The sequence below is a fragment of the Sorex fumeus genome, unplaced genomic scaffold (assembly GCF_029834395.1).
Source record: "Sorex fumeus unplaced genomic scaffold, SorFum_2.1 ptg000129l, whole genome shotgun sequence".
NCBI lineage: Eukaryota > Metazoa > Chordata > Mammalia > Eulipotyphla > Soricidae > Sorex > Sorex fumeus.
Window position 1 is genome coordinate 5,573,830 of NW_026606186.1, and position 11,249 is coordinate 5,585,078.

Here is an 11,249-nt window from a genome sequence, read left to right on the forward strand (position 1 = left end):
GGTCACCCTTCCCCACCAGCCCTGCCAGATTCGGGTCACAGTGGGGACTCGAGAGTTCCCAGCATAGAACCATACTCACTACTGAAAAGTATCAGGCCAGGGCAAGGCAGGGGCAATCTTCCGTGAGCCCCTTCCCTGCATTCAGGACAGAGGCATGTCACCCAACCAGGATGGAGAAGACGCGGGACGGGGGGACGTCCTCTAGGGAAGCTCGGTAAGGACTCAGGGCCCAGGACTGGGGTCTCGTCCCAGAGGCATTTTCTGCATGGCACATTCCAAAATGCCGCACTCTCTCTGGGGCCAGAGGCGGGGAGCACGTGGTCAGCAGAAGCCTTCTTGTTTGCATAGTCTGGGAACCAGGAGCCCCTCTCATCTGCTCCTGGGGAAAACCCTCCCCAGCTCTGCTTCCAGAACCAACCCAAGGGCCAGCCTTGTAAGAGGCTCCTGGAGGACAGCAGGAAGGCCTGTTGATGCTCCTTCTACGCAGAAGTTTGAAACACCAAAAGAGAGAGGTTGGCCAGCAAGAGATGCTACCAAATAAGAAATTTTGTGATATAAATAACAGCAGTGTCTATTTTAGCACAGTCCCAGAGCCAGGGTATGAGGAAAGGACCCAGAAGCTGCCATTTATTGCAGGTGGGTTCTGTTTCAGGTGTAGCTACCTGAATTCTTCTCTGAGGAAGATTCTTAAGATTCATTTGGCTTATCCCTTCTGTATTGATCACAGAAAACCAACCTTCCTTCTCTACCTTCTTCCCTCCTTCTCTCTCTCCTTCCTTCCCTCCTTCCCTCCCTCCTTCCCTCCTTCTTTTCCTTCTTCCCTCCTTCCCTCTTTCCTTCCCTTCTCTCCTTCTCTCCTCTCCTTCCCTCCTCTCTTTCCCTCCTTCCTTTCTTCCTTCCATTTTTGCACTACACCCAGCAGTTCTTGAGGGCTGCTTTGAGCTCAGTGCTCCGGGGTGGCTCGTAGCTGTGTGGCAGGACCCTGCAGACACCTGCATGCAAGAAGGTGCTCCAGCCCTTTGAGCTACCTCTCTAGGTTGGAATAATAAGCTCAGTATTTAATTTTTAACTGAGAATCACACAGTCACCCCAAAAATGCTTCAAAATGGAGTATGTGAGACCTCTAAGCTCTCTCTAACTATGCATCCCATCAGTTACTGTCTCTGTGTCAGTGATCCCATTGTCTCTTATCTTTGAAATTTTTTCTTAAATGCACATACAAGCGAATAGAACCAGGGTTTACTCCTGGATCTGCCACATGTGGGATGCATAGAATTGAACCCGGGTTTGTTGTGTGCATAGCAAGTGCCTTACCCACTGAACTATCTCTTGGCTCCCAGTATAGACAATTCTTTGATATTTTTAATAACTGGGTTTATAAATCTTAGTTAATCATAATGGGTAGGAAGATCTTCTAGGTTATAAGAGAAACTCTTACTATATTTTCTTGCTGATTGTTTGCATTTAACTCTGATTTAATTTGGAATTTTTCCTGTATTTGGTGTGAAGTAGAGTTGACTTTTTCTCAAGGGCCTCTCAGTTTTCCACCCATTTGAACTGTTTGGGGGGATGATTCCATATGCTTTGTTGAGTTCAGTGGTCTTCAGTTTTTATCGCTAAGCCCTTAAAGTATGTTTATCTGGGACCAAAGGAATAATGGAGTGGTTAAGGTGCTTGCCTAGCAGTGTAGCCAAACCCGTTATTCCCCAGTGGCACTATGGCCCCCAGCACTGCCAGCAGTCACTCGGAGCACAGAGCCGAAAGTAACCCTTGAGCAATGCTGGGGGTGACCCCAAAACCCCCACTAGAGAAATAAATTATCTGATGAACTTTATTCCCCTTCTTCACACTTCGTTTTCAGAGTATTTACGATTTTTTTTCTATATGAATTTGAGACTGTTTCCAGGGAGCCAGAAAGATGGTAGAGTGGACAGTGCTTGCTCCGCAGCACTGGCACCCCATACCAGCCCTCACACTGCCAGGAGTAATCTCTGAGCGCAGACTCGCAGTCTGAGTACCACTGGTGTGACCCAAAAAATTGTAAATAAAACAATTTTTTTTTTCATTTCAAGGGGGAGGGAAAAATGTGACCTTTTTCATTGACATTAGTTTATGTCATTGTCTTCCAAGTGGGTGATACTTCCTCCCTGGGGGGGACTCTGTAATATTTCAGGGGGCCAATAGTAACTTAGAGAGCAATTCCGGGGCTCTTCTTCGTGTTCACCTAGAAAAGGTAGAATTTCCGTGAGACCATTGAGTGATTTTTCTTTTGCCTTAAAAGGGGGCAGTAAGGCTGTATTGGTTCAGGGCCCTCAGTTTAAAGATTTGTGAATGAGTATAGTGGTTTCTGAAGAAGTGGCGCCTTGTTAAGAACTTTATCTCTCTCTCCCTCTGCTCAAGTCTTCATTTTTATCTTTCAAGAATAGTGGGTTCTTCTAAAGTTCATTTTTTCTCTTGATTTTTCAAATGAACTCCTCCGCGTTTCATTTTTCTTGTGGCATTACCAGACCATTCATGATTTTACGCACCAAACTGATCCGCCTTTAGAGCGAGGGTATTTCTAGCTTTTCTGTTTAATTGTCACAATAAACACATTGACATTTGGGTTTTATACATCTTTCTGTGTGAGGAAAGATTCATAACTGTCGATACTAGTTAGTCAGATTTTAGGGTCCCTGGGACTGAGGCCCAGATCCACAGGCCTTTAAAATTTTGCTCTTGTAAGTACTGGCATGTGTTTCCAGGCAGAGTGGCCTCTTGGCCGATAGCTAGGTGACCTCTCTCTGGAACACTGCAGCCCTGTGCGTGCTTTGATTTGTAAAATCAATTGTCCACTTAATAAACTTGTTTTAAGAAAGCTTATCAGCTTATCATGAGTGGTAAGGAAATAAGAATGGCAGTATCTTCAGCTGTTGATGTTTCTGCATCTGCTTATGAGCATAAGACCCAATCCAGGCACTACTGATATGTTTGTTGTTTTTTTAATTACTACAGAAGCATCTTTGGTCAAATCTTTAATGAAAAAAATTTCTGATTCTTATATATTACAGAATTTCACAAACTTATTTGGACAGCCACTAGTCTGCTTGCTTTCTCCTACAGCATATCCAAAAGCTTTGCAAGGTATGTTCTGTCATTACCTGTTAAGTCCATAAATGGCGATTAAACACTGTCTACATTTTTAATAATACTGCTCTTCATCTCCCCCACCTGTGGTGGTCGCTTATGGATCTATAGCGTTTAATGTGGCAGGTGCCAATCTGAGATTTACCTGGAAGTCTTACCAACACGAGACTCCCTTAATGGTGCTACCCTCAGGTTTTGAGCTCATTCGAATAGGAATGATACATTATCCCAGAGTGATATCCCAAGGGTGAATTTGGTTTCTTGGGGAACTCCAGATTTGTGAATAAAATTTGTTTCCAGGTGTTAGTTTTGGTGTGTTTGTCATCTTCCTGTATCTCTGGCTCCATACTGTAGGGATCTTTTAAGATCCTAAGAATTCTGGTCTAGATAACTTCTCAGCTTTTATGCCTATGGATGAGGATAAACTGCTAGGCACGACTGAAAGGATTTCTTTTATTCACTTTTTACCTGGTTGTAATTTTTAAAATAAAAGAATCTCTTCTCGGTCTGCCAGAGAACAGGTCAGTGTTTTGCCTTTCTTTGGTGGCTGTGAACTCACTTTTGTCCCTAATAATTTGTCCTTGAGGAACAACACAGACAATGTATTCTAAGTCCCAGTCCTTGAGCTAGGTAAACTACTAAACCAACCGTCACTGTCTCACTATCTCCCTGACTGTGAATAGTGCGGATGTCTCTGTGGGAGAGGGCTTTTTACTGCTACTTCCCAGCCAGAAGTCCTGTCTGCTGACATAGTTTGACACAGGAAGTGATGGTCAGCATTTGAATGCCTGAGAGAAGCTGGAGACTTTTCACCGTTGTTTTAAGGTAAGTTCTGCTATTTCACAGAGAAAAACATACGGAATTATTAAGCTGTTATACCCAAAGTCAAGTTACTAAAGGGATAGAACTTACCTTCAAACAACGGTAAAATTCTCCTGCTTTGAGGACTCTGATACCCCATTTCTTTTCATTTCTGGAGAAATGTAACCCCTTCCAATTACCCAAGAACACTTTTGCCATCCATTTCTCTATGAAGAACTTCATTCAAGTTGTGTGGCCTAATGAGTTAGTGTCAAGATTATGTTGCTCTGGAAGACATTTTTGTGTAGAGGTTAAAATGCAGGTTGCAGGGAAACTGGGGGCCAGAGCAATAGGACAGTGGGTAATGCACTTGCCTTGTACACAGCCATCCTGGGTTCGATCCCCAGCACCTTATATGGGCTCCTGAGCACCACCAAATGTGATCTTTGAGCATAGAGTCAGGAGTAAACCCTGAGCACCGCCGGTTTTGGCCCTAAAAGACAAAAAAATAAAATGACGAAATTGACAGAATTTAAACCCTAATTCAGCCATTTACTAGTATGTGACTTGGGAAGTTACTTTGCTATCCTGTGTTTCAGTTTCTCTATTAAATGGAGATAATAATAGTATCTACCTCACTAAATAATGCTGGGTATTTAGTAAGCAATATGTGCTGTCACTATCATTGTTATTAACATTCCCTTATTATGTAATACACATCTTTAATATTTTGGGGCTCAAGGCCTCTTATACACTCAGGCTTCTTAAGTCCTCTCTGTACACAAAACTAGCCGATAACTCTAGTTTTTATTATGTCAGATTAGGTTCCATTAAGTTTTGCTATCTAAAGCCTAGAGTTCTCTCTTTCACCAACAGTTACTTTATTCACTCAACAAACATTCGTTCTATATATGTATATCATGTTATGCGCTAGGCACTGGAGATAAGGCTCTGACTTGACAAACGTGGTTGAGTTTCTCACATAGCCCGTTGTTTAGCAGAAGGTATAGACAGCTGGCAGTGACTAGCTGAGACTCTGAAAGGAGGAAGCCCAGGAAACACACACAGGAACTCCTAACTAGCACTTAAGCAAAGAAGGGGGTGAAGTGATATAGGTGGACTTGAAAGACATTGAATGAGATGGGGATGGAAAATGATTCAACAAGAGTATTCGCACAAAGGACTAGTCTAGAAACACTGTGGTAAGAGTTTATGAACTTTGAGAGAAACTAAAGTAATGTTGAGATTATGTGGCTGAATTATGAGAAGCATGTAAGATTTGTCAAGAGATTAAATGGAATAAAGTACTATCACAAGACTTCATGACAGAGGTAATCAAGGAAGGGTATACATGGAAGGCCTTTCTTATGAAGAATGACATGGAAAAGATTGTTAATGAAACCAAGGAAGTGGTGGTGGCCAAAGTGCGAACAGCGGCCAGGGAGCTGGCTTCAAGAGATGCCAAACCCAGAGCCGTGAACTGACAGTGGACGCTCAGGGAGGAGCAGAGATGCACTTCAAGGGTCCAACTACGGTGTTGGATAAGAAGCAGTTTTATTTTTGAAAAGGGGTGGGGGATTTTTTTTTTCAGTTTCTGACATTTGTGTTGAGAGTAAGGTTGCCTATTAATCTAAAGCAACTCTCTTATAAAATAATTTAATTGTATTCACAAGTGTAATTTTAGTATTCTGACTGCCACATTTAAACAAGTGGAAATGTGTAAGGTTAGTGTTAGCAATATGTCTTTTTTATAGTGAAGCTACGAAATCTCATGTATATTTTACAGTTCACAGCATGTCCCAGTGTGGACCAGTGAGAGTCCCCAGTCATACCACAGAGCAGTGGATTTCCGGACATCAGGAAGTCGATCTAAGCTACAGATGGTGAATTGGGAATCAGCATAACTAGTACCGTGAGACTAGGTGAAATAAGTAATATGTAGAGCCAGAGAAAATAGTGATATTTAAAGGAGAGGCAGAACAGAAACAACCAACAAAGGAAAATGAAAAGAAATCTATCAAGAACTATTGAACTGTCCATGATCCACAACTTGTCAAGTGCAGAGGAAATTTGTGAGAGAGGAAAAGATGATGAAAGATATTCAGGGGGCCCTGGAGCAATAGTACAATGGTAGGGTGTTTGCTTTGTATGCAGCACACCGGATTTGATCCCCCACTCCCCAAAATGGTACCCCAAGCCTGCCAGGAATACATGCTGGGTATAGTATCGTTTCCTCCCCCCCAGCCCCCCAATAAAAGGATATTCAGGGCCAAGGGGATAGCTCTAAATGCCTGAAGTACACCCAGTCCTGGGTTCAATTCCCAGACTCAGGACATCTCGAGCACTGACTGGTATATCCCTTATGGCCCCTGGACTGCTGTGGGAACCCCCCAGAAAAACTAAACAAACAAGGAAATAGCTTTTTATCTTCTTGGAAGTTGACTCTAAAACTTGGTGAATTCAGAGTTTGTTCACCAGCAACTGTTGTGTCTGGGATATGGTTTTAATGTTCCACGCAGAATCTTCTTTGTTGAATTATGATTAACAACATATCTTTGATTTTATATATTACCATTATATTAAAGTGTTCTTCAAATATATCTCTTCTGTAAAAATGTTGTCTCTCTCTACATAAATATATTTGTTATTACAGATCAATCTCAAAGAGGCAGCCTCTTCACTCTCTTTTTGAACAATCCGCTAATGGCCTTCCTATTTGTCTCTGGATTGTCAAGCATGCGTAGAGGCCTATGGGAAAAGTGCCAAGACTATCTTCGAAAAATCAACCGTGATATTGCGCAGCTACTGACCCATTCCCGTTCAATAGGTACCCTGCTAATCTCACAGAACACTTAATAGACTGTGTCATTCAGGTTTAAAACTGTTTAAATTGTTTGAAGTTTTTAAGGTGTTTATCCCCAGCAGGAAAGTTTAAAAGGTTTCCCCAAAATTTTCCCCTTTGAAAAAGTATTTTCCATGTAAACATCCTTTTACTGTCACCTTTCTTCTCTTTGCAGATCAGGCATTTCTCCAGTTTTTTGGGGATGAATTTCTTCGCTTGCTTCTCACAAGATTTATCTTTTGTTCAGCCACCATGAGGATGCACAAGATTTTTCGGGTAGGCCAAAATTTACTTAATAAGGAAAAAGTTTTACATCTTAGGTATTTAAGGTGTATGTTTTAAGAATCATGTTTTATGTTTTACCTGTATTAAGTAAAATATGAGTAGTTTTAGGTAAAATATGTATTGTAAATGGTAAAATTGTGAATTATATAAAGCACATACGAATACCTACCCCTCTCTAAGAGGCGCATTTTATTCCTCTAGGTTCTGTGTGGATCCTCTCTGATATTCTTTCCATTCCAGATGAAAATAAAATTTGGAATTTTTTTGTTTTTTGTCCATACACAGCAGTGCTCAGGGCTTATTCGAGCTCTACACTCAGGGATCACTCAGGGATCACTGTTGGTGCTTGGAGCCCATATAGGGTGTTGGGGACCGAACCCAGGTCTGCCACAAGCAAGGCAAGCTCCCTATCCCCTGTTCTGTTACTCCAGCCCCAGAAATTTGGAATTTTCTTTCACTTTCCTCAATAGTTTTACCACATTCATTTGTGTTTTCAGAGAGCATATCTATGGGTCCGTATTTTAGGTCTGATTTTTTCCACTCATTGTGGTATTATTTCTAAGATTGAAACATGTTAGTGACTTTATAGCTTTCATGAATTTATTTTAACTACCATAGAGGGCTCCACTTTGGACCAGGCATCACTTAATGGTAAGGATATATTCTGAGAAAGGCATATTTAGGCCATTTTGTTGTGTGGACATCCTAGAATGTAAATATACAGACCGAGATGGCTGCATCTGCTCCACACTTGGTCTGTATGGGACAGAGTAAGGGAATCACTTTCATGTAATGAGTGTGTCATGGACCCAAATGCCTTTATGAAATGCATGCATATATATATAAACTAGTTATCCATTCTGCTGGTAAAGGGTATTCAGGTTACTTTTTCAGATTTTTATTAAACAATGCTATGCTGAAATCTTTTGTTAAGTTTCTTCTGAGACCTTATGTCTTTGATAGTAATCTAATAGTGGAATGTAAAGTCAGTGGATTTAGGCATATTCCGTTTTTGGGGGGTAATGCCAAATAATTTGCAAAGTCGTGCCAGTTGCACACCCGGAGTATGTAAGAGTTGCTTTTTCCATAAATACTGTGCCTCTACTTGTTGCACTCATACTTCATAAATATGTATGTATGTATGTGGGCTGGAGTGATAGCACAGCGGGTAAGGCATTTGTCTTGCACGTGGCTGACATGACCAACCCGGGTTTGATTCCTCTGCCCCTCTCGGAGAGCCTGGCAAGCTACCAAGAGTATCATGCCCGCACAGCAAAGCCTGGCAAGCTACCCATGACGTATTTGCTATGCCAAAAATAGTAACAACAAGTCTCACAATTTGTTGGGAGACGTTACTGGTGCCCGCTTGAGCAAATCAACGAACAGTGGGACGACAGTGCTACAGTGCATGTATGTGTGTATGTATTTGGGTTTGGGGTCATACCAGGCTGTGCTTTGGACTTATTCCATTTTTATTTGTTTTCTGGCTTATTCCTGACTTCATGTTCAGGAATCACTCATGATAATACTGAAGAGGCCATGTAAGATACTGCCAAAGCTTTTGTCAAAGTAGGTGTAGCATTTTGTGGGTTTTTGTGGGGGATACTCAGAACAACTCCTGGAACAGTCCTCAGGGATCACTGCTTGTGGCGCTCAGGGGACCAGGTAGTATCTGTGATAAAACCCTTGCCTCCTACATGCAAGCATGTGCTCCAGCCTGTTGAACTTCTCCCCAGCCTAGTTAAAATGTTTCATATTCCCACAAGTAGCCTGTATCATACTTGGTGTTACCAAAGTTTGAAATTTTGTGCCTTTATTCAATTTACCTTAAGAGTCATAGTTAGGCAAATTGAAAAAAGGCACAAAATTTCAAACTTTGTGCTGGAGCGATAGCACAAGCAGGTAGGGCGCTTGCCTTGCACATAGCCGACCTTGGCCAACCCCCGTTCTATTCTTCTGCCCCTCTTGGAGAACCCGGCAAGCTACTGAGAGTATTGCGCCCACACGGCAAAACCTGGCAAGCTACCCGTGATGTATTCGATATGCCAAAAACAGTAACAATAAGCCTCACAATTTGTTGTGAGACGTTACTGGTGCCCGCTCGAGCAAATCAATGAACAACGGGAGGACAGTGCTATACAGTGCTATCTCAATTTACATTTCACCTGTGAATAATGTTAATAGTCTTTTCAATGTACTCCCTATTTTTTTTTCCAGTCCTATAGTTGCCTTTTCATTTTCTCAATTAACTTTTGAAGACTGAACTTTAACAGTATTTGGTGGGTGCTGAAGCAAAGTACAGCAGGGAGGGCACTTGCAGCAGTGCTGACCCAGGTTTGATCCCCAGGATCCCATGGGTTCCCGAGCACCACTTGGAGTAATAATTCCTGATTACTGCTGGGTCAAATGCCAAAACCAAAATAAATAAAAATAAACTTTATTATTATTTTTTTTAATCCTGCATTCTCAGTCCCCTTTGACGCCTCTCACTCCTGGATTTTTTTTTTTTAAATTGCTGTTTGGGTCACACTTAGCAATGCTCAGGGGTTACCGCTGGCTCTTCACTCAGGAATCACTCCTGGCAGTGCTCGGAGGACCACACAGGATAACAGGAATTGAACCCACATGCAAAGCAAATGTCCTACCCAGCCCTATTGCTCCAGCCGTTATTTCTGGAATTAGTAGGTTCTAATACTTGGACTTTGCAGAGCTTCTTGGGTATTTTAAAATTTCTGTTATAACATCTGTTTGTTCAGTAATTTTACAAATACTTGTTGAAATTCTGTATGTGCTATTTTTTTTTCCCTGCAGAAAGTAGGATTTACATAGTTTCCACTTAGCATAACACTAGCATCCAGAAGTGAGAGATCCCAGTAAATACTTGTGAAATAACTAGTAAGTGACTTGATCAAGTTTCCACTGTGTCATAGGGCCAAAACTCAGTGGTACCTTGGAGATGTGGGAATCCTTCTTGCTATGCCCAGGCCTACCAGGAGGGGTAGTGTTGGGGTTAAGGCTTCTCCTCATGTTGATCCCAGCTTAAATTCCCAGAGCCATATATGATCCCTAAGTTCTGCCTGAGTTTTCTCCTGAGCACAGAGTCAGGGTATGACTCCCCTGAGCACCATTGGGTATGTCCCACACCGTCCTCCAATTAAAATTTTTAAAATAGTCAAATGTGAAGGATTTTGTATGTTCTGCAACTCTATTGTTAGTAAGGGTCAAACCAGTCTGAAGATGAAAAGTACATCTGATTACTCCTTTATGCTCTCATGCTAGCACTATAGCACTGTCCTCCTGTTGTTCATTGATTTGCTCGAGCGGGTACCAGTAACGTCTCCATTGTGAAACTTGTTGTTACTGTTTTTGGCATATCAATATGCCATGGGGAGCTTGCCACGCTCTGCCGTGCAGGCGGGATACTCTCAGTAGCTTGCCGGGCTCTCCAAGAGGGATGAAAGAATCGAACCCAGGTTGGCCGTGTGCAAGGCAAACACCCTACCCGCTATGCTATCGCTCCAGCCTGCTCTAGCTCTCATGCTAACAATATCCTTATTAAGGCTGTCTATAATTTTCTTTCATTAACCTATAAAATACCTCCTTTCTCATTTTTTTTTTGCCTCCCAGGAAACACGAAATTACCCAGAATCCTATCCACAACTGCCAAGGGATGAAACAGTGGAGAATCCTCATCTACAGAAGCATATTTTGGAATTGGCGTCCATCCTGGATGTGCGAAATGTGTTCCTTGAGAATGCCATAGATGACTATTGAAACTCGCATCCTCTTGTTTAAACAGTTTTTCATTTGCCACAGATTATAAATGGTGCCGTTTTCTAATGTGATGACAGACACATAGTGGTGTTACTTAGTTTTTATTTTTTAATTTAAGACCACCATTTTAAAAACAAACTGAAAAAATAAATGCTCACACTTTTAGGATAACTGTTTTAAAAATACAGTATTTCAGGTCTTTTAAAAAATAACTCAATCTTGGAATTTTTATTTTTTGGTTTTGAGGTATGGATTACTTCCAACATTAATCCTACACTCAAAATAATCACTATTCTCACCCTGAGAAGAGTAAATCATTTATTTTTGTATAAAGAGGAAAATCCAGCTCTTGTACTTGGACCTTAAATGTGTGGATTTGGAAAAAAATGTAATTGTTTGCAAAGATGACCCTAGACAGCAT

The 11,249-nt window shown here is 41.6% G+C and overlaps 1 protein-coding gene across 2 annotated transcripts in view; it reads left to right on the plus strand.

Annotated features, from left to right (window-relative positions):
- The window catches only part of SCAI (suppressor of cancer cell invasion), a 132,768-nt gene extending 121,772 nt beyond the window's left edge, over positions 1-10,996 (plus strand). The window contains exons 16-19 of one of the 2 annotated variants that reach the window (XM_056138658.1): positions 3,051-3,123; positions 6,581-6,754; positions 6,945-7,045; positions 10,682-10,996. In XM_056138658.1, the coding sequence (XP_055994633.1) occupies positions 3,051-3,123; positions 6,581-6,754; positions 6,945-7,045; positions 10,682-10,828 (495 nt within the window). In that variant the 3' untranslated portion in view covers positions 10,829-10,996. Of the gene's footprint in view, positions 1-3,050; positions 3,124-3,809; positions 3,952-6,580; positions 6,755-6,944; positions 7,046-10,681 lie in introns of those variants that run through there. The other variant, XM_056138659.1, reaches the window with a different exon arrangement.
- The last annotated feature ends 253 nt before the right edge of the window (positions 10,997-11,249 follow it).